This window comes from Notamacropus eugenii, chromosome 4 (assembly GCF_028372415.1).
Source record: "Notamacropus eugenii isolate mMacEug1 chromosome 4, mMacEug1.pri_v2, whole genome shotgun sequence".
Taxonomy (NCBI): Eukaryota; Metazoa; Chordata; class Mammalia; order Diprotodontia; family Macropodidae; genus Notamacropus; species Notamacropus eugenii.
In genome coordinates this window covers 62971423-62994392 of record NC_092875.1, presented here as the reverse complement: position 1 = coordinate 62994392, position 22970 = coordinate 62971423, and the positions used below count along the sequence as shown (strand labels likewise).

At 42.9% G+C, this 22970-nt stretch overlaps 1 protein-coding gene across 2 annotated transcripts in view; it reads left to right on the top strand.

The window, feature by feature from the left end:
* The window catches only part of THOP1 (thimet oligopeptidase 1), a 56822-nt gene that overhangs the window by 5249 nt on the left and 28603 nt on the right, over positions 1-22970 (top strand). The window contains exons 1-3 of one of the 2 annotated variants that reach the window (XM_072601427.1): positions 10766-11036; positions 15327-15530; positions 17297-17445. In XM_072601427.1, coding sequence (XP_072457528.1) covers positions 11021-11036; positions 15327-15530; positions 17297-17445 — 369 coding nt within the window. In that variant the 5' untranslated portion in view covers positions 10766-11020. Of the gene's footprint in view, positions 1-10765; positions 11037-15326; positions 15531-17296; positions 17446-22970 lie in introns of those variants that run through there. The other variant, XM_072601426.1, reaches the window with a different exon arrangement.

Below are 22970 nucleotides of genomic sequence, written 5' to 3'. Positions count from 1 at the left end.
ATTGATTAGTGATAAGGACACAATCCTAGAGAGATGGACTGAACACTGCCATAGTGTTCTCAATAGACCATCATCAATCAATGCTGAGGCCATTGACTGTTTACCTCAGGTTGAAGTCAATCCCTCCTTAGCTGAACTTCCAACTGAAGAAGAGGTTTTGAGTGTCATTAGGCTCCTTTCATGTGGCAAAGCACCTGGTGCTGATTCTTTTCCAGCTGAGATTTACAAGGTAGAGGGACCATTGCTCATACAAAAGCTGACTGAAATTTTCCAGGTTATATGGCAAGAGGAGGTTATACCTCAGGAGTTCAAGGATGCCTCCATTGTCCATCTCTATAAAGGTAAAGGGAATAGATTGTCCTGTGACAATCACAGTTGGGGTGTGTCTCTTAGTCATTGCTGGCAAGATTCTTGCTACAGTCCCCCTTAGTAGGCTGATCCTTCACCTGGAAGATGGTCATCTACCTGAGAGTCAGTGTGGCTTCAGAAAGGGCCAATGAACAGTAAATATGGTGTTTCCTGCCTGACAACTCCAGAAGAAATGCCAGGAGCAGAACAGAGGTCTGTACACAATGTTTGTGGATCTGACCAAGGGCTTTGACACTGTTAGTCCTGAGGGGTTATGGAAAATTATGTCAAAATCTGGTTGCTCAGAGAAGTTCATCAGTATTGTATGTTGTTCGGCCTAGAGGCTGAAGGGCTACCCGAGCCTTCTTACCTCTCGCAGGTCTTCGGAGATCAGCTGGATAAATGTGTTGAGAGAAGAGACTTTCCAGAGTCAAACAAGGGTTAGGCTTTATTTAGGGTCTTAGTTACGTATCCATATGCAGGATGAATTCCTCCCCAGAGGAGAGGAATCCTCCTCCTCCCAAGGGGCAAGGATCATACAGCAAGAGGATGGGAGTGGAAGAGGGGAGGGACCCTCTTCCCTCTAAGGGCCCCGCAGCAAGAAGAGCCCCTGGAGGGGACTTCACATCCAGAAGAGGGTCTTCAGGCTTTCCTGTCCCTACTTAAGCTCTCCCGCCACATAGTTTGCACGTGAATACCGTGCATGCTCTCAGACCCTAGCTAATCAACAACAGGTGTGCTCAGACCACGGACCAATCTCAAGGGTGGGATGCTCTCCCCAGCAAGTTTCCCACTGAGAAGAGATGGAAATGCACGAGATAGCCTGTGTTTCACGCCTCAATCCCCAGTTGTTCCCTGGGGGGCCTCGTGAGAACTCTGAGGTTTAGAAGTCCTCACTTTTACCTGCCCGAGACTGTCCAAGTGAAAACTGAGCTTACATCCCCAACAGTATGTCAATTTCATGATGGCATGTTTGCTTGGGTTCTGGATAGTGAACAGTGCTCTCGTGCCTTCCCAGTCACCAATGGAGTGAAATAGGGCTGTGTACTTGTTCCCATGCTTTTTAGCATGATGTTTTCAGCCATGTTGTCAGATGTTTTCAATGAGGATGAACATGGCATCAAGGTCAGCTACTGTACTGATGGTAAATTCTTCAATTTGAAAAGGCTCCAAGCCAAGACCAAAGTAGAGGGAGCCTTGGTGCATGATTTTCTGTTAGCAGATGACTGTGCACTCAATACAGCTTCCGAAGCTGAGATGCAACAAAGTAGGGATCAATTCCCTGCTGCCTGTGCTAATTTTGGCCTAATAATTAATACCAAGAAAACACAGGTGTTCCATCAACCACCACCATACCATCCATATGTGGAACCATCGATTACAACAAATGGAGAAGTTGTGAATGCTGTGGATAAGTTCACTCACCTTAGTAGTGTACTTTCCAGGGATGTACACATTGCCAATGAGGTTGATGCACACATTGCCAGAGCTAGCTCAGTGTTTGGGAGGCTCTGAAGAAAAGTTTGGGAGAGAAGAGATATTAGACTGACTACCAAACTGAAGGTCTACAGAGTCATTGTGCTGACCTTATTGTTGTATGCCTGTGAAACATGGATAGTCTACCAGCGCCATGCCAGGAAACTGAATCACTTCCATTTACACTGTCTTAGGAAGATTCTGAGGATCAACCTGGCAGGATAAGGTACCAGACACTGAAGTCCTTGCTCAAGTTCAACTGCCAAGCATTAAAACTATGCTTTAGAGAGGGCAACTCTGATGTTGTTTGAATGCAAAATGTACGCTTGCCAAAAAGACTGTTTCATGGAGAATTCACATGGGGCAGGCTGACATGCTGGTCAGAAATGATACAAGGACACTCTCAAGGTCTCTCTCAAGAACTTTGGATTTGACTGTGCAACATGGGAGACACTGGCACAGGACCACTCAGCATGGCGTGCCCACGTAAGAAAAGGTGCTGTGTTCTTTGAGTAAAGCAGAATTGAGACAGCACAAAGTGAAGGCAAGATGCGCAAATTTGGGATATCCACCCCAAATGTTCACATGAATTATCTGTGCCCAACCTGTGGTAGAGCATTCTGAGCTCATATTGGTCTGGTCAGCCACAATCAGACACACTGAAATTTCACTTTATCAGGGTGATGTCATTTTAGTTCCCTTTGAGAACAAAGGACAACAACCAAACAACTACACACAATAACCCTAGGAGATATGTGTTATCTCCATTTGACAGATGAGAAAACTGAGGCTAAGAGGTTATGTGATTTGTCCAGAATCACATAGTGTGTCAATGTCTGAGGCTAGATTTGAACTCAGGTCTTCTTGACTCCAAGCTAAATTGGAACCAGAGTCAGTTTGAATAGCTTGAGTAAGCATCACCTTCCAGTAAAATTCCTGAGGTGGAATTTCTAGGAGCTGGGGAAGAACAGGCCTTGGTTTTTGCTTTGGCCAAGCTCTCCTCTTCTCCTCACCTCTTTGGACACCTTGCCCATTATCACCATTATCATTTCCAGTACACCTTGCAAACTTTCAAGAGTCTATATGATTTTGGACTTTTTAATCCTCCCATCAGTGCTCTAGAAGCATCCCTAGAGCAGCTAACACTAGTGTCTACAATGGGAGCCAAGAGCAACCTGGATATAAATTTATTGCTCTGCAAGGATCCCAGCAAAGAAACTATATGCTCTGTCTAAGGGGAACTTCATGAGTGTTTCAGAAAAGAAGAAAGTGATGGGGATGGGATATGAACACCTAAAAGGAAAACACCATGTCTTTGAAAGCAAACCAGTCCCTGAATTTTCCTATACATTTCAATAGCCCAGATCACTGGTGCCTCGGCATTTGGTCCTCCCCAGCCCATCTTGATTACTTAATTAGCTTACTTGCCACTACTTAATCACATCCAAATCTTCCCACAGTCTTTCTGTATATAAAAATATCAATCTCACCCTCATCAAATGCTCAGTCAGATTCTTAAAATCTGGCCCTCTTGTACTGTCTTCACAAATACCGCAGACTCACTAGGATTCTGGCCTGCTTCTATTGGTGTTACAATAAACTCGCTACTTGGACTGAAAGAAGGCTTGATTGGTCAAATTCTTTCGAGGCAGACTCACCCTGTGCCCTTGCATTTTGGGGTTCCCAGAACCCCTAGATTTCATCAAAAGGATTTCCAGCAAATAGAGCTAGAAGTTAACCCTTTGCCACATGTGCTCTCTAAACTTGAGAATGCTTTCTTCTGGACTATACATTTGTGTGACAATGTATAACAGACCTTTAGGGGGAGTTAATTAAATTTAATTTTTTCAGTTAATAAAAATCTTCCTTCTCACCCTACTACCCTTTTTCTTCCCATTGAGAAAGAAAAACAAAACCCTTGTTCTAATTATGTTTAGCCAAGCCAAGCAAATTTGAGCATTGGCCAAATTTTTGAAAATGTTTGTCTACACACAGTCTTTAATCAGCCTCTTTATCAATGTTTCACCATGGTTGTATTGAAGTATAGGGTTGCTGGGACCCTAAAATAGCTACACATGTATCCTACCCGAATGAATTCGACTTAAGCCTTCTTTCAGTCAAAGAAAAACAAAGTTTATTAAAGATCTGCCATATTGGGTATTATACATTTTTGAGGAAATCTCTTGCCTCTGGTCAGCTGCTGTTCAAATATGGAACTCAGGAACTCTTATTCCATGACATCACTGCCAAGGTTGGTAGCATCTATTTCTTAGGTTTTCAGTTTCCTGACCTGTGCTAGGATAATTTCATTTATACACACACACACACACACACACACACACACACACACGTATGTATATTTATATGTATGTCCATATACCTATCTGTGTCTGATGGTAGCCATCTCTAAGATAGGGAGAAGAGGAGGGAAGAAAAAAAGGTAAAAAAAGAAATGTACATGATAACTTTGTTGTATATTGGGAGGGAATAATAAGTTGCACATGGTAGATTTACAGTTTCATGTGCAATCAACTTTTTTATTGTACTGTGTGGAAATACTTGCTTTGTTCTGTGAATTAAAAATAAAATAAAATTTTAAAAAAGTGAGCAGAAAGGCAGAAAGCAGTAGCCAGGGCCTCAAAGTCTAGTCTCAGGTCTACAGAAGTAAGCACACGTTTTTGCTGTGGCTTATCATCCTCGGGGGGAGGGACGGTGGGGCAAGGAGGGAGAGGAAGGAGAATGGTGCTCTCTCCTTCCCCCTCCTTCCACCCCATTGCTAGTTGCTAGAGAGAAAGCATGCACAAAGGGAGAAGAGTCCAAAAGAGAGAGTGAAGTGGTTTCCATGGTTCATCTATAGATCATAGCAAGTTAAGGTTCTTTGACAAAAGTCCATTCCTCTTGACCCTTAATCATCTTTGATGAACACTGTAGTTACGAGGACCCTTTAGGAACTTTTCTTTATCATCTCAACAAGGCCTGTGTCCCTCAGAAAAGAATTAGAGCACATGTCTAGCTCCAAGGGAGGTCCAGCAAATCAGAGCGTTCCTCTGATCATTCCTGTCACATTAATAACAGAATGAACTCAATGTTTATGGGTACAAGACCCTCTTGTTGAGAAAGGCACCATGGTGTAGTTCATAGGCAACCAGCTTCAAGGTCATGAGGATCTGTTTTCATGTCCTCCCCTGACTGTGTGACCCTGGGCAAGTCACTTAGCATTTAAGAGGCCAGAACAACATCATAAGACTATAGGTTGTGGAATAATTGTCAATCTACATTGATAGAGGGAGGTTCTTCATCTAGTTTCCTCTACTTAGTAAAATTTTAGGTGAGTACCAATGGTCTGTTGTTATTACATGCTAATTATTTAAATGTCTTTGTTATGGGGGAGAAAACCATTAATCAAGATCTATATGAAAGGGGTTATACTAAGTGCTTGAAATACAAATATGGGGGAGGGGGAAGTCTTTGTCCTCAGAGAGCTTTCAATCTATTGGGGGGTTATGACAAGTACAAAGTTTGATACTTAAGTAGAATACAAACTACTTGAGAACAGCAGCTATTTGTTTTAGCCTTTCTACCATGGAAAGGATGAACACAAATTCACGTAGACATAGTGGATGGAAGGGCCTGTTGTGTTATGGTCCATGGGGTGACGAAGAGTCACACGTGACCAAACAACAATACCAAAAGCCCCCAGAATCCAGTCAAGTGCTTTGCACATAGTGGGTGTTTAATAAATATTTGTTTAATTGAATTAAATGGTGCAAGATAGAGCTCGATGAAAGCTGAGAAAAGATATGAAAGTAAAGACACCTCTCTGCCTCCTCAACACCCTTTGCTCTGGTTTTCTTTTTCCTTTCATTGTACCCAACTTGAATCATCCACAGACATGGGCAGTATGAGGCTATGTAGCCTTAGGGAACAATTGAACTGGGTGGTCACACTTTATGTCACACTCTAAGGCTTGGGACTTTTGAATTAGAACCTGGACTCAGGTGAGTTTTCCTCCAGCTCTCTCCTCCCTAACTAGTAGCTACATTGGAAATTGGCAAAAAGAACCAGAGTAGATGGTAGTGATTTGAGTAGGGATTCTTTGGGGAGGAGGAATTGGCAACCTCTGAGAGAACATTACTCCTGACCTCTGAAATCTCTGGTCTCCATCTTGTTGAAGATGTTATTATGGGAGAAATATCTCTTTTCTGAGTTCATATGGTAGGTAACTGCTGTCAAATATATATTTATCACAGTGCAGAAATTATGGGGGTAAAAACCTAGATTTTAAGATCTTAAGATCATCCTTAAGCATAGGATTGGTCCTCAGAGAAAACCTGAACAATCATTAGGATTCTAACAAAGTTTTGAGGTCTCTAGATTGTTCAAGGAGGACTAGTAGCTCTGGTAGGAGGGCTCGCCAAGCCCTTTTTAGGGCTGCTCATGCACCTGTGGTGTCCATTGGATTCACCCAACCCTCACCTGCAAAAAATTGTAGCATCCCAGCAGCTACACTCCAGTTAACCATCTTGGCATATGGGTTAAGCCAGATTGATGGTAACCAATGGGCCTTAAACCCATAGGTAAGTTAGGGAGATGTCTGCCCTAAGTATGTGAAGACTTTCTGTGGTAGAATGGGCAGATGAGAACAATTTGTTCCAATGGCCATGAATGTGCCTGAAGCTGGAGCTATGGAGTGCTTAAAGCTTGGTCAGACATCAAAGATGCCACCATCATCCACTGCATCCCACACCATCACCAGTTATCTTGACTTTTGTCTTGCCATTGGGCTGGAAGACTCAGGAAGAGGGAGGCTGAATACTTTGTGAAACTCTGCCTCACTTAAAATCCAAGTCAAGATATCACCCCATGATATCATTACTCGTCTTTGAAAACAAAGAACAAGTACAACAAAATTTTTATAGGCAAAATCATATCAGAGAGACAGAGAAAGAATTCATTTATATTTTGAAATCTTGTACATTCCTCTTAGGCCATAAAAATTAAAGAAAAGATAAATGCACAGTCCCATACTTCTTTCAATGTCATAAAAGTTGTACAAATTTTGTTAAAAAATATTCAATGTCATACATCTTCTAAGAAAACAAACTTCATCCAATAAACTCTACAGGTAAAGTAAGTTAGATTGCAGATTAAACTACACTTAGAGGATTCACGAATAAAGCTGATTGAGGAGGAAGGTTTACACCGGAGTCAAGGGCAGTTGAAATTCTTCTTCTGGCTTCTTACCTAAGACAAGGCTTTAAGTAGATTTTTACATCCCATGGGATAGATTTTGGTCAGGTGAGGGTTTATAGTAAACAAAAGGTACAGAAGGAATAAAAGTGAATAAAAAATTCCCATACTAATGTGGTAGTGAGGTTTCCCTTAGTCATCCAGGAGTAAACAGCTGTGTGACAAATTTTTCTTTGTCCAATGAGACTTTTAAAGCCTGGAATGGAATGCTCTTCTCTACCTCAAGAAGAGCTGGACTATTGGCCACTCAGTATTTGTACTTCATTTTTCACTTTTTTTTTCATACAGTAAAATGTTGTTTAATCTATATGAGTGACAAGGCTTTCTGGGTTCCACAAAGAAGGAAAGTAGATTAGAATTTCAAATGGGATCAAGCCTAAGTAAACTCGAGAAGTTACGAATTACTGTTGGGAATCTTTAAGCTAAATCTCATCTGGAAGGGGCAGATGGGCAGCATAATAGATAGAGTTCTGGACCTGGAATCAAGAAGACTCCTCTTCCTGAGTTCAAATCTGATCTCAGGCACTTACTAGGTGTGTGACCCTGGGCAAGTCACTTATCCCCAGTTGCCTCCAAAAAACCCCCAGAAAGGAACCCACCGATTTCCCCAGGGAAGGGAGACTAGGAGCTGTGGGACCTATGCAACTCTAATCTGTGAATGTGCAGACTGGTTAGTTAAAGGGACACTTAGAGGAATTCGGCAGGTGCCTGCATAAAGTAAAGGAACAGGAGCAGCTTGAACTCAAGATGCCATTTGGTAGATTATGCAGAAATTTCACTGAGTTGGCCATCCCTCCAAGAAGCACCTGAAGAAAATCCTCCATGTCTTGGCTTGGGACATTCTCCCTAGTTGTCCCGCGTGCCTGGAACCCTTTCCCTCCTCTGCTCTGATTACTGACCTCTCTGGCTTCCTTTGAGTCCCAACTATGATCCCATCTTCTGCAGGAAAAATTCCCTAATATCTCTTTTTTTCTTTCTTAAAATTTGTTTATTTATTTTTAGTTTACAACATTCAGTTTCACAGGTTTTTGAGTTCTAAATTTTCTCCCCTTCCTTTCCCTCTCCAAGGCAACATGCAATCTGATATAGGTTCTACATAAACATTTATATTAAACATATTTTCACATTAGTCATGTTGTAAAGAAGAATTATAACCAAAGAAGAAAACAAAACAAAAAAAGAGAGAGCAAATAGTCTGCTTTGATCTGCATTCAGACTTCATAATTCTTTCTCTGGATGTAGATGGCATTTTCCATCATAAGCCTTTTGAAGTTGTCTTAGAACCTTGCATTGCTGAGAAGAGCCAAGTCTATCAAAGTTAGTCATCCCACAATATGGCTGTAAATGTGTACAATGTTCTCCTGGTTCTGCTCCCTTCACTCAACATCAGTTCATATAAGTCTTTCCAGGTTTTTCTGAAGTCCATCTGTTTATCATTTCTTGTAGCACAATAGTATTACATTACATTCATATACCCCAACTTGTTCAGCCTTTCCCCAATTGATGGGCGTCCTCTCAATTTCCAATTCTTGGCCACCACAAAAAGAGCTGCTATAAATATTTTTGTACATGTGGGTCTTTTTCCCATTTTTATGATTTTCTTGGGATATAGCCCTAGAAATAGTATTACTGGGTTAAAGGGTATGTGCATTTTTATAGCTCTTTGGGCATAGTTCCAAATTGCTCTCCAAAATGGTTGGATGAATTCACAACTCCACCAACAATGCACCTAATATTTTTTAATGCCAGTACCTTCCCTTTGTTGTTTCCTATTTATCCTGAATATAACGTGTGTTGTATACATTTGTTTGCATGTTATCGCCATTTGATTGTGAGCTCTTTGAGGGTAGAGACTGTCTTTTATTTCTTTTTTGTATTCCCAGTACTTAACACAGTGGCCAGCACATAGCAGGTGCTTAATAAATACTTACTGATTGATTGTAGGCAATACTTGTCCTGCCCTTTGCTACCTGCCCTTTTTCTTCTTAATCATAATGCAAAGCACACACTGCTGTGTACAGATTTCTTTTGATATTTTTTTTGTGTTCTGAACTTTTCATTTCATCTTTGTAAGGAACTCCCTTCTCTAAAGCAGATCCAGTCAAGTCAACTAGCACTTATTAAGCACCTGCTATATGCCAAAGACATAGTGTTCTGAAGATACAAATAAAAGTAAAGCTCAGCCTCTGCTCTCAAGGAAGTCACAGGACTAATGGGGAGACAACATGAAAACCACACTGTACAAATAAGATATATGCAAGATACATTGAAGATAATCAACGGAGGGAAGGCATTAGATGAGACTGAATATGATTGAGAAAGGCTTCATACAGAAGGTGCAATTTTAACTGAGATATTAAGTAAGCCAGGGAAGCCAAGAAGCAGAAGTGAAGAGAGAGAGAATTCCAGGCATAGGGCAAATCCAGTGAAAATGCATGGAGACAAGTGATGGAATGCTGTGGATGAAGAACAGAATGGAGGCCAGTGTCACTAAACCTCAGAATATGTGGAGAGGAATAAGGTGTGAGAACAGAAAGACAAGAATGGGCAAGATGATGAAACCCATTTTAAAAGTCAAATAGAGGATTTTACGTTTGATTCTGGAAATGACATGGAGCCACTAGAGTTAATTGACTAGAGGGGACCTGGTTATACTTGAGCTTTAGAAAGATGACTTTGGCAGCTGAGTGGAGGGGTGGACTGGAGTGAGGAAAGGTGAGGCAGGGAAACCAAGCTAGCTGTCGATGGTAATAGTTCACCTGGGAGGTGATAAGGACCTGTATCAGAGTGGGGTCAGAGGAGAGAAGGGATTCTATAGATGTTAGAAAGGTAAAAATAGACAAGACTTGGTAACAAATGGGATGGAGGGAGAGGTGCTGTAAAAAAAAACTGAGGAGCTGAGGTGGACGCTTAGGTTGTAAGCCTATGTGACTGGCAGAAGAGTGGTATTCTCTACAGTAATAAGGAAGTTCAGAAGAGAGGAGTGTTTGAGAGGCAAGGGAAGGGATAATGAGTTCAATTTTGGACATGTTTAGTATAAGATGATCAGGGAGCTTCCAGGTCCATATTCCAGCAGGGAGTTAGAGATCAGCAGCTTATATGTGTTATGGTTCAGACATGTCCTACTCTCTGTGACCCTAGTTCTTGGCAGAGATGTTAGACCGGTTTGCCATTTCCTTCTCCAGCTCCTTTTCACAGATAAGAAAACTGAGGCAAACAGGGTAAAATAGCTCGCCCACGGTCACACTGCTAGAGTAAGTGTCTAAGAGTCAAAGAGGATGTGGTCTGGGGCACTGAGAAGATGAAGGTCTGAAATCCCACAGCTACTATGTGTCAGAGGCAAGACTTGAACCGAGGTTTTTCTCATGCCAAGATTGGTCCTTTATTCCATATGTATCCCTGTCTTTCTCATAAAATGTAAAGAAACTGGAGGACAGATCCATTTCACTGGGGTAGGGGGAGGACGTGTGGAGAGAAGGCTTCCTAGAGGACGGTGATGCTTGAGGATGGACAAGGTAGGACATTATCAGAGAGCCTCGTGTGAAATGAAAGGGCTATTCCTCCTCTCAAACCCTGGGATCCCCTGCGGACAGCAGCCCCGGCCCGGTCCGGAGCAGGGGAGGAGGACGCGCAGGGAGGTTTCCATGGTAACGGGCTCGCGCTAGGCACCCTAGGCGGCCTCTAGCAAACTCTTCCACTACTAAGTGGCTTGCGTGCGGCAAGCTTCCGTCCTCCAGGATCCTAGATGGCGCCAAGCGGAAGGAAGAGGCTTGCTCCTTGTCCCTCTGTCCCCTCGCCTCTGTGGTTCCGCCGTGCTCCCAAAATTCACCGGGCGGCTCGTCTATTTCTCTAGTCCGCGGAGGAGAAGCCGGCGGAGCTTTACCTGTTGCCGGGAGCCTACCGGCTCGAGGAATTCCACTACAGCCCGGGCCCCGCCGCCGCCGCCATGGCGCCCCCCACAGGTACCACCCTTGCGCTCCCGGCCGCGGGCCTGTCTCACGCTCTCCTCTTGGCCGAGGGCTGCTGTCCACGCCGCTCCCGCCACGCTTTCCCTCCCGCGGGGGAGGAGCAGGGCGGCTTCAGGGGCCAGGACTGGGAGCCGGCTCCTGGAATACAGCCCCTCAGACCACCCCCTCTAACGCAGGGACCCCCAGCCATGGGATATAGGCACCCACACCACCCCCTTCTACTCCAAGGACCCCCCCATCTAGGGCCAACTTGTAGTCCTGGGTGCAGGAAGCCCCTATCTTGGAATATAGCCACCCACACCACCGCCTTCTACTCCAGGGACCCCCAGTCAGGTTCCCCTTGTAGTTTTGGATGCAGAGAGTCCCAGCCACGGAATATAGCCACGCAGACCACCCCCTTCTACTCCAAGGACCCCTCAATTAGGGCCTCCTTGTAGTCCTGGGTTCAGAAAGCCCCGATCCTGTAATACAGCCCCTCAGACTCACCCCACCCCAAGGACCGCCGGCCAGAGCCCCTGGCCATGGAATATAGGCACCCACACCACCCCCTTTTATTCCAAGGACCCCCCAACTAGGGCCTCCTTGTAGTCCTGGGTGCAGGAAGTCTGGGTCCTGGAATATAGCCACCCAGATCCACCGCCTTCTGCTCCAGGGACCACTAGTTAGAGCCACCTTATATTCCTGGGAGCAGGGACTAGGAGCTGGGGAACCTGGGCCCTGTAATACTGGGGCTGATTGCATTTACCTCCACCACCAACTCTCCCTTCTACCCCAGGGACCATTGGCTAGGGCACCCTTGTAGTCCAGGAGCAGTTGAGTCTGAGTCATGTTAATACTGGGGTTGCTTATCTTCTCTGGAACCCTCTTTTTACCCCAGACACCATTAGCCAGGGTGCTAGTCCTGGATGCATTGATTGGGAACCATGAAGCCTGAATCCTATGGCTGCTTATAATCCCAAATCCTTTCTATTCCAGGGACTAGCAGCCAGGCAGGAGCTCCTTGTAATCCTGGGTGCAGGGACTGAAAACTGGGGAGCCTGGGTTCTGTGACTCCACAGACAGGTGTAATAGACCAGACTTTAGGTTTGTTACACAGAAAGTCTGAATTCTGCCATTATTACCCGTGGGACAAATCACTTCTCTGGTCCCCAATTTCCTCATCTATAAAGTAGGGGGGAGAGACAATGTGGTCTAATGCTAAGACCACTGAATTTGGAGTCAAGAAGTCCTGGATTCAAATCCTTCAACTTTCATTGACTGCCCTTGTGAACTTATATATTACTTAACCTCTCTAGGCCTAAGTTTCCATATCTGTAGAAAGGTGGATGGCCCAGATAACCTCTTGAAATCCCTTCAAGCCTTAAAGCTATGTTATGGATATGCCTCTATGTCTCTTGAGATCATCACCAGTTGCAAAGCTGGGGTGTTGTGATTCTACCAGGTCTCCTCATTTTTATCTCTAATACTTCTCAAAGGATCATGGATTTAAAATTGGAAGAGATCTTATAGGTCATTCAGTACAATCCTTTCATTTTACAGATGAGGAAACAGGTTAGGTTGTGAAAGTTGGTCAGCCAGTCAACAAACATATTAAGCACTCTGTAAGTGCCATGCACTGTGCTAAGCACTTTAGAAAAAAAAGAAAGGCAAAAATACAATCCTCTCCCTCCAGGAGCTCACCTTCTTTCTAATGGGTAGATAACATGCAAATAACTATGTATAAGATACGTATCTATGTCTATTTGCCTATGTTGTTTATCTGATATAATTGAAAAGTAATCTTCAAGGAAGGTGCCAGAAATTTGGAGGGCAGGGAGGAGTTGAGAAAGAAGTGATAGAATCTGTATTTGGACCCAGTTCCTCTGACTACAGATTCAGAACTCTGGATCACCCAGTCTCCTCATGGAGGCTGAAGTTCTGTGCCCCATTTCTTTTTTCTGGGTCCTCTCAGAAGGCACTATGCTTTCTAATCCTGAGTATTAGGCATTGGTTTGGGCTCTGGAAACAGAAGCCTAGATTCTTACCTCAGCAGAGGCAGATATTCCATGTCCCACTAGACTTCCTTCTAATATCTAGGCAAAGAGCCTAGAGTTTTTCTTCCCACTAGCCCCTCTCCTCATCTATTTTAGATGCTAGGTCCTTTCAGAAAAAGCTGAGGTTGTACATTTTCTATTCTATATTCGAGAGACCCTAGTCACCTGGCTCCTCTCAGGGGAAACTAGAGCTTTCTGGCCATCCAGATTTCCTTCTTCCAAATATAGGTACTGTCTGGCAATTGGGAACCCACGAAGCCTAGGGCTTCTTATTTTACTAGACCCACACTTCCTACTCCAGATACTAGACTTGGACTTATGAGCCAGTTCCTTGATTACCTGGGCTCTCATATGAGTCTGAAACTCTGTGTCCCTCCAAACTCTTCCATCCTGCCCCAGTGTTAGAGTGAAAAAGTTGGGGCTTCTCATGATTCTACTGGATAGCATCCTTCCATGCCTGAGTGCTGAGCCTGGGCTCAGGGACCAGGGGCTGGTGATGCAGTGCAGAATGGTGGTGAAATATAGAGGAGAAGTCCAGAGCATTATGGGAAATTTGAGGAAGGATTGTTTTTGGCTGGAAAGGTCAGGGCAGAGTTGGTGCCTGAGCTGAAAGAATAGGGGATCCATTCCAGGAAAGGGTGGAAAAGTGTGAGCAATATTAGGTAAGTGAGAGAAGGTGGAAGGAAAACAGGGAGTAAAGTCCATGTTAGTTTAAATTCTGTTATGCAAGGTAAAGTTGGAATGTTAGGTTGGAGCCATATTGGCAGGGGCCGGCAATGTCCAGAGAAACAATGTATACTTTATTATCATGTTGTTGTTAAGTCGTTTTTTAGTCATGTCCAGGTCACCATAACCACATTTGGCCTTTTCTTGGCAAAGGTAGTGGAATGGGTTACCATTTCCTTCTATCTCTCATTTTACAGATGAGTAACTGAGGCAACCGGTGTTAAGTGACTTGGCCAGTGTCACACAGCTAGTGATTTGAACTCAGGAAGGTGAATCTTGCTGACTCCAGGCTCAGCACTCTATCCACTGTGCCACCTAGCTACCCTAATTTCATTCTGAAGGCAGCTTCAGTACCGGAGGGTTTTGAATAGAGGAAGGACCTCTTGAGAGAAATGGATTGATAAGATTACTTGGTCAAAAGGAGAGAGATTGGAGACAGAGAAGCCAGTTAAAAAGCAATGACAATAGTCCAGGTAATGAGAACCTAAACTAGGATCACAGCTATGAGAATGAAAGAGGAAATACAGAAGATTGAGAATCTTGGAAAGACTTCGTGAAAGGAGGTAAAGAAAGCAGAACCAGCAACATACACTACAGCTCTAACGCTGTAAATAAAAAACACCAAACAGCTACAAAATTTGAGTTAAATACAATGTTGCTACCCTCCTATGGAAGTGAATATGAAACACATGTCCTTTTTGTTATTGTTGAACTACAAATGGAAAGAGATGAATACTGTCAGTTACTGTCACTACTGGGAGTTTGTTTGGGATTGTCTCTTGTGTTAAAACATAGCATCCTTTTCTCCCCAACCATTCCCAATTTTTTTAAGATGAGGGGGCATTGAGAGAAGCAATGTTACGGAAATGGAAATATCTGAACTTGGTATCTGATTAGCTGGAGAAAAAAGGACTTGGATTCAGTTGCACATTTATTTATGTCTCTGTTGAGCATTGTACTCGGTGCCAGGAAGGATGTAACATTGAATGATAGTTTCTGCCCTCGTGAGGATTGTAGTCTCGCAAGAGCCCAGTAAGAGGGAGACATAAACAAGTTTAAGTAAAAGTTAGAATGTAAGTGTATATGAAGAAGACAGAGTGTTATGAGATCATAGAAGAAAGAGGACACTTCTAGCTGGCTACATTTTTTTCTGTTCCGTCTCTTCAGCTAGCTTAGTTTTATACTCCCTTGTATTCTCAGTGCCTAGACAGTGCTTTGAACTTGAGTCAATGTCCTATAAATGTTTGATGGTATTTGAAGCCCCTTTCTCTTAGACCCTATTTTGTGTACTCTGGGGGAAGATGATGCCCAAAGAAATATAAAATTTGCTTCTTTCACTTCCAGAGAAAACAGTTTGTAACTCAGTTTCCCTCCTTACAGCCTAAGGAAAGGTGAGCCTTCGGTCTTCTAAGAAGTCTACAAGCTTGTATCTGGGTGGCCATGAGGGGTGTCAGCAAGCAAGAACTACTTGATTATCCATTTCACCGATCCCCATGGCTTGTTTTCCTCTGTCTTTGTTGTGCAGGAGATGTCCTGGATAATGTGTCTCCGTGTTCTGTGATAAACTACTTACGGTGGGACTTAACAGCAGGGCAGATTGAAAATCTTACCAATGAACTCATTGAAAAAACCAAGCGTGTGTACGATCAAGTGGGTATGCAGGAATTTGAAGACGTATCCTATGAGAGTACTCTCAAGGCATTGGCCGATGTGGAAGTGGAGTACACAGGTAAATTCCAGGCTGTGGCCCTATTTGTGATTGGCTCCTACCCAATGCAAACCAGCTAGCATAGTTCAGAGACCAGCTCACCAGCCCCCTTAGCCAAGAGCCAGGAAACTAAAAAACAGCTTGAATTACAGACTTGCACCCAAGAGCCAACTCATTTTACAGCCTTGGAACTTGAGTCCTTTTTCACCACTTCAAGTCTACCTATTTCAAGATGTCAGGAAATTGTGTTCTGTTTCTCTTGCCAGATCTGGCTATCTTCTGTTTTCTTTGTCCCCTTCTGCCTCCTCACCCAATTAATTTAATAATATAAATGGTAATTAGGGTGCAAAAGGCACCCTGCTGTTAGTTCCCCACCCATCTGTCTCTCATTAAAAAGGTATGATTGATAGCCTTTGTTTTTGGCATCACCCTCATTTCTGGATATATCTGACTTCTCCTTCCCCAGATACCGATTCTTCTCCTATTACTCTGTTTGTAAATGTTCTTATTCTAGAGACTAATGATAACCCTTAAAACCAAGGTGAAGAATCTTGTAAGAACATCTGCCAGCTTTGGTGGAATCATACAGTCCTGGGGCTGAAAGGGACAGCGGAGCTTGTTGAATTCAGCCACTACCTAAAGCAAGAATTCCTCTGGCCAAGTAGAAGAGGTGGCCTGTTATACTGGAACTATGGTTGGACGTAGAATGAGAAGGCTCAGATCTGAATTCTAGCTTTACTGCTTTCTATCTGTGTTGTGACCTCTGGCAAATCTCTAAGTATCCTTATATGTAAAATGAAGGGGTTGAACCAGATGATTTCCAGCAGTAAATTCCACCAGTCCATTAGCCATTTAGCCCTTGCCTGAATCTCCTCTTGCATTCTATTTTCCAGAACTTTCTTGGTCCATGTACTGGAGATGTCACCACAGTAGTCATGTGACATGTTAGTCACATGATATGTCAGGAGTGGCTGGGCCAGCTTCCTGAGGAGGCTCAAGGTTTTAGAGCAGATCTGCTTTCATAGCAGATGCTTCCTCACTGGGGTCTCTTGTGCTAATGAAATCAGAGATCTCTCCCCCACCTCCTCCCCCATAGTTTTTATTTTCTTCTGGCTACCTGGCATTTTCCTGCCTATACCCCCATGCCCCACCCCCAGTTGAATGTACACTCCTTGAAGGCAGGGGCAGTGCAAGGTGTAAAATAGATGCATATTGGGTTGAATTAATGCCTTCCTGACTTGCTTCTGGGCAGGCTACTCCATTCTGGGATAGCTCAAGTTGCGAGGTTGTTTTTCTTCTTGTGAGCAGAAATATGCTTTCCTTTTATTTGTCTCGATGTTCCTAAGCAGAGAGTCTGAGTTTTTGCTGATGTTGGGACATTTCATAGAATCTCAGATTTGGAAGGGACCTCAGAGGAAACATAGGTCAACCCACACTCTGAAAAACAATCCCCTCCCTGACCTACTTGCTAAATGACCCCTTGACTTGGCTCTGGTGCTGCCCTTTGGGGAGGTCCCAGGGAGGATGGCAGTGAGTTGGGAAGACCCCTGGACTCTGGGTCAGGAAGCAGGGGTTAGCCCCAGTTCTCCTGCCCATCTGCTACAGGACTTTATGGTTTTCTCATTTGTAAAATGAGACCAGGCCTGTCTGCCTGAGGGCTGTTGGGAGGATCAGGTGAGGCTCTCATAATTATTCCGTGGCTTACTGAGGAGGGTTTAAAATCAGTGTTTATTGCTTGACCACTTGCCCAACCTGACATGCTTTCCCCTGCTTGACCTTTTTTTCAGTTCAGAGAAACATTCTGGATTTCCCTCAGCATGTCTCCCCCTCCAAAGATATCCGAACAGCCAGTACTGAGGCTGACAAAAAGCTCTCCGAGTTTGATGTCGAGATGAGCATGCGACAGGATGTGTACCAGAGGATTGTCTGGATGCAGGTGAGTACCAGAGGAGGGGGGACTCTTTTTGTAGTTTTACTGTGGCCTTAGGTTTTAGACCAATCATTTCCCCTTTAGCTCTTCCTCTCTTGAAACCATCTAACCCTTCTGGAAACAAAGAGGCAAAAGCAGAAGCAAAACTGACCAAAAGCAACAACTGTATTGGACGGCCTGGAACACACTTTGTATCCATAATGAGGAAAGATGTGCTTCTGTCCACTCAGAACCTAACTGCTTTCTTAAGGTTATTAATAGCTTTAGCTTTGGTTCTGTTTTCCTTAATGTGCATCACTTCCTGTAAGACTTTCCAGGTTTCTCTCAGTTGCTTATATTTAGTGCAGTACTAGTCCATTTCATTCCTTGACCTTGATTTATTTTCAACCATTCATCTAGGGAAGAGAACTGCTCATTGGCCCATGCAGAAAGGGTACAGCTGGCACACAACCATACTGTGATAACATTTCCCTTTGCCTTAAAAAAACACCAATTATTCTGAACTTAAACACCAAGTAAAATAGGCGTGTCCATACATCTAGTAGCATGGGAAAAGAGGATTGTACATGACACTGTGAGTCTATTGTGTACAACAGCTATTCTTTTTAAGTATATAATAAATTTAACACATAACTTTAAAAGCTGTCCTGCTTGTCTAACTGTGACTCTCTTTGCTATCTGTTCCTTTCTACACATTAAAAATAATGCTGCAATTATCCTTCTCTCACTTGTTTCTTAAATGGCATTACTGTGTCCACTGCTCCCTTTTGATCTGTCCTTTTCCCAAAAAACCTTTGTACCAAACGTGCAAAGTCAAGCAAAGTAAACTCCCGCGTTGGCTGCGTCTGAAAACATCTGCCCTGTTCTGCCTTTTGAGTCTATTTTGCCATGGGTGAGAAGGAAGGCGTATTTCATCAGACATCCTCTGGTGAAGTGGGCGGTCATCGTATTGATCCGAGTTCTTACATCATTCAAGATTCTTTTGCTTTACAGTCTGTTGTTTTTGCATAAACTGTTCTTCAGCAGTTTGCATAAGTCTTCCCAGATTTCCCTGAAACTCTCCTTTTTGTTCTTTTTTACTGCAGCATAATATTCCATTCATAGAATTAATATTCCATTCATAGAATTATCATTTGTTCACCTATTCCCCGGGGTAGGAAAATGCTAACTGGTCCATTCAGAAAGTCCACGAGACCACAGCTGACATAGGAATTTCATGGAGGAATAAACATTTCCCCTTCAAAATCTCCCCTTCCCATTGCCATAAAGTCAGTCACAGCAAATGTGTTTGCTGATGGGGGAAATAGGGAGGAGCAGCTTTTGAGCTGATGTAGCAGCTGGCAGAAATCGGCTCCCCAGCCTCCAGGATGGATCAGATGCATTTGTGTCCTGGGAATACCTCATTTGGGTGAAGAATTCTACTTAGAACAGCCCCAGTGGGAAGGCCATGGACACTTTATGAGCCCATTGGGTATCTCATACTGGGCCTTGCCCCTTGCTCCATGGTCCCACAGTGGTGGAGCTACGCTCAGCTAGCCAGCCCTCCAGCTCGTGTGCTGCACCACACATTTGTGCTTTTCAGAATTACTGTCATGTGAGCAGTTGTGGACAGCAGTGCTGATTAGCCACAATTTGCAGATGGAGAAAGAGACCCAGGGAAGTGGTAACATCCATTATTGGACTCCTCATTCCTTGCCCACATTCCTCTTTCCATCCATTGTTTTGTTTGATGTCTGTAATAGCCCTTTGAGATAGGTACAGTTATGCCCATTTTATGAGGAAACTAAGGCTGACTTAGGTTTCAGGGGGATACACACCTCGTAAATATCCGAGGCAAGATTTGAACTCAGGTCTTCTGATGCCACAATGAGTGCTTTAGCCATAGCACTGTGATGGGAATGGGCCTTCTATTGTCCTATCTTCCTTCGTGAGACCTGCTCTGGAAGATTGTGCCCACTTCTCAACCATTATGGAGAGTAAAGAAATTATTGGGTGGCTTGCATTGAGCGTGTGATGTTTCTATTACTGCCACAGTTTAATGGCTGTTACTGGTGTCCCCACTGTGGGCTGAGCTTCTTCCTGGAAGAGAAAGGTGAAGGGACTGGAACAACACATCTCTAGTGCAGGTTGTTAGGGAGGATGAAGGTTCCTAAAGGAGCATGAAGTGTCAGTCGAGAGGGAAGACTTAATCCTTGCCAAGATGTTAGCAAATAGAACAGGGTTACACTAAGAAGGACAAGAAGGAAAAAAATCTTAAAAAGAGGTTTTTTGTTCCCCTTTGCTAAAGGAGAAGGCTTTAGATGCTCTTGAGAGGAACAAGCTACTGGTCCTCCCAAGAATGATATAGTAGAAACCCAGAAAGTATCAGCCAGGAGGAAATCCTCCTGGAAGGGACAGAGTTGTTAGTGATTCCCTGCTTAGGAGTACAGAGGCAGCTAGTTGCCAATCTGACTGCTGGGGAGGTCTATCGTATTCCTGCAGTGTGTATTCAAAACACAATAGGACCTCTCCGAACTCAAAATGGATTTCCCTCACTTCTGGTAATTTAAATGGTCACAAATGACTCCCAGAAGAAATCTAAATAGATTGCCAATGACTACAAAATACTTGGGTAAGAAACTGAAGACCATAAGGATGCAAGCTGTGTTTTCTTCATTTTTGCCTGCTGAGCACAAGGGATACTAGAAACTTAATTTGAAAATGAATAGGTCCTTAAGAAGCTGTCACCTAAGAATGGGATTTGGCTTTCTGGATCCTGGCTTAGAATGTCAGGTGTTGACCTGAAAGTTTGGTTAAAGAAAAGACAACAGGCTAAATGCAGACATTTTATTATTTAATTCCCTTGTAAGTTAACAGTAAGTAGATCTATGGGGCCAGGATTATACCTGACCCTGCTCAGTACAGGAATAATCAGACTTAAATATATTTTAGGACAATCCAAGGTTGTGTGTGTCCTTCAGATTTATGGTCTCCATGAGTGATTAACTAGACCATTAGAAAGGAATTTCTTAATTGAACAGGTTGCAAATACAATAACAAAATTTGACAAAGTTTCAGTTGAAATTACGACCCAAGATGTCTGTGTTTTCTTTACCATTAACATGCCATAACATGGTATATGTCCACAAAATATTAAGATATGGAAAACGTCCCATTATTCAGAAAAAGTGTCTTAAGTTAAAGGTCTCTTTAAGAAATACTGTCAGCCCTGGCTTTGTTGATGTAGGAAGAGACATTCTCTGAGATTACTTTAGAGAAAAGAGATTATTAGGTCCAGGCTTAATTCTAGCTCTGGCCCTTAAAGTCTAAAATTTACATTAAATGTTATCACAGGTTAATAGACCACTGAATAGATATGGATTATACCCATTGAAGACTGGTGAGTTCTCAAAAGAAGAATTAAAAACTAGTACTTGTCGTAGGAATCACTAACAAGGGAAATGCAAATCAAATTTATGCTAAGTTTTAACCTCAAACCCAGAAAATTGGCAAAGATAACAAAAGATGGACATAATCAATAGTGGAGCTGGGGATTAGTACAACTGTCATGGAAAGCAATTTGGAATTACAGAAATAAAGAAGTGGTTAAAATGTCAATACTCTTTAACCTAGAAATTCCATTGCTAGGCCTATTTCCCAAGGATGTCATTACCAAATATTTATAGTAGCACTTTCTGTGAACTGAATAGCTAGAAAGAAAGTTGATGCCTATCAGCTTGGGAATAGCCAACCGAATATGAATGTATTGGAATATTCTTGAGCTGTAAAAATAACTATGATGAATGCAGAGTACGATGGAGAGACTGAATGTGAACTGATGCTAAGTGAAGTAAGCAGAGCCAAGGAAATTATATACAGTGACTACAGCAATTTAAATAGAACAAGCACTAAGCAGCTGGAAATTAATGTTGCAAAATTACAGAGAGCGAGTTTGGCCCCAGACAAAGGAGATGCCTTTCTGTTGTATTCCTGGGACATATATTCAAAAAGTAACCAGACCTCTTGGGACTTAAAAAATGCATAGTACCACTTCTGGTGATCATATTAAAGAGATAGACACCTCTGCCCTCCCCGCCGCCCCTACCAATTTTTTGCTCATGAGTATAGAACATTACATATGTTGTCGTGTTTGGGGAAATGTATTGATTAGTTCTGCTGGTTTTTTCTTCCTCTTTTTTCTTTTAAAAAAATACTTTGTTATAAACAATGGCTGTCTTTCTGGGAGGTGTTGAAGGAGAGGGATAGAGAAGAAAAAAATAGGCAATGTAAAAACAAAAGATATCTATAAATTTTATTTTAAAAAAATAATGTATTTCTTGGATTTGTTGCAAATCTAATTTAAAAAGCTTTAATCTATAAAGGATAGGGGAGGAAGACTGCCTATGTATATCCCCCAAGTTAGATACTGTGGAGAGAAGCCACAAAGAAGGTTGAAGAAGTAATATTTGGTACACTCCCAAGTGCACAAGAAACAGAACCCAAGAAAAGGACCAGTAGTAGAACTGGTACCTTGAGTGTCTATACACAAATGCCCAAAGAGGAACTAGGCTGGGTTATGCTACAAGGGAACAAATTCAACTACCTAGTTATCACTGAGATTTGGTGGGGCTCAGTTGTGACTAGACTATAGCTCTAAAGAAATAGAATAGATAAATGGTGGTAGGAGCATTGTTTGTTAAAAATGTATGTTCATTGAAGGAAATCTAGGAACCAATGGGACAAAGTATTATAGAAAGTATTTGAGGCAGAAATAGAAGTGATTTTGTTATGTGGAGTATACTACAGATCACCTGGACAGGAGGAAATAGATGAGGAGTTTGAGAAACAGGTAAGAAGTTTGGCACAGAGGTGTGATATACCAGTGCTAGAGGACATCACTTCTCAAGACCCCTATTGGAGGTCTCTTATCAAAAGCAGAATGATCATTAACTGCTTGACCTGCTGTAGTCATAATTTCATCCTTCCAAGGACAGATGAACTAAAAGGGGGAGTTCTGGGTCTGATTATTGCTAATGAAGGCACTGGTTTTGGGTGGGGGAATGATGGAACCCTTCTGATACCTAAGTGACCTAGGGTTTGTGAGAGAGTAGAAGAAATCTGGGTATAGTCTGACATGTATCCTAGATTTCAGGAGAGCAGATTTCAAAGAATTTGGGCAAAAGATCCGTTAGGTCCCGTGGACTAAAACACTTAAGAGAACGCCAGCCTCAGGGAATAGGAGATACACAAGAATGAAATTCTGAAGCTATAGAGGGAAATAATTGTTATGAGGAGGACAAATAGGATTTGTCAGAAAAGATCAATGTGTATTCACAAGGGAACTCGCCAATCAAGCAGATGGAAGATGGAATCAGAGGCAGGTAACAGGATAGGAATATGTGTGGTTGAGTCCTGTAAAGATATTTGAGGAATGATAAAGCTCAGACTGAATTGAGAGTGACAGAGGAACCTAAGGGGAAAAATAGGTTTGGTTTGGTTTTGCTATATTGGAAGACAGAAGAGGCCCAAAGGAGAGAAGCCTTTGCTTCAAT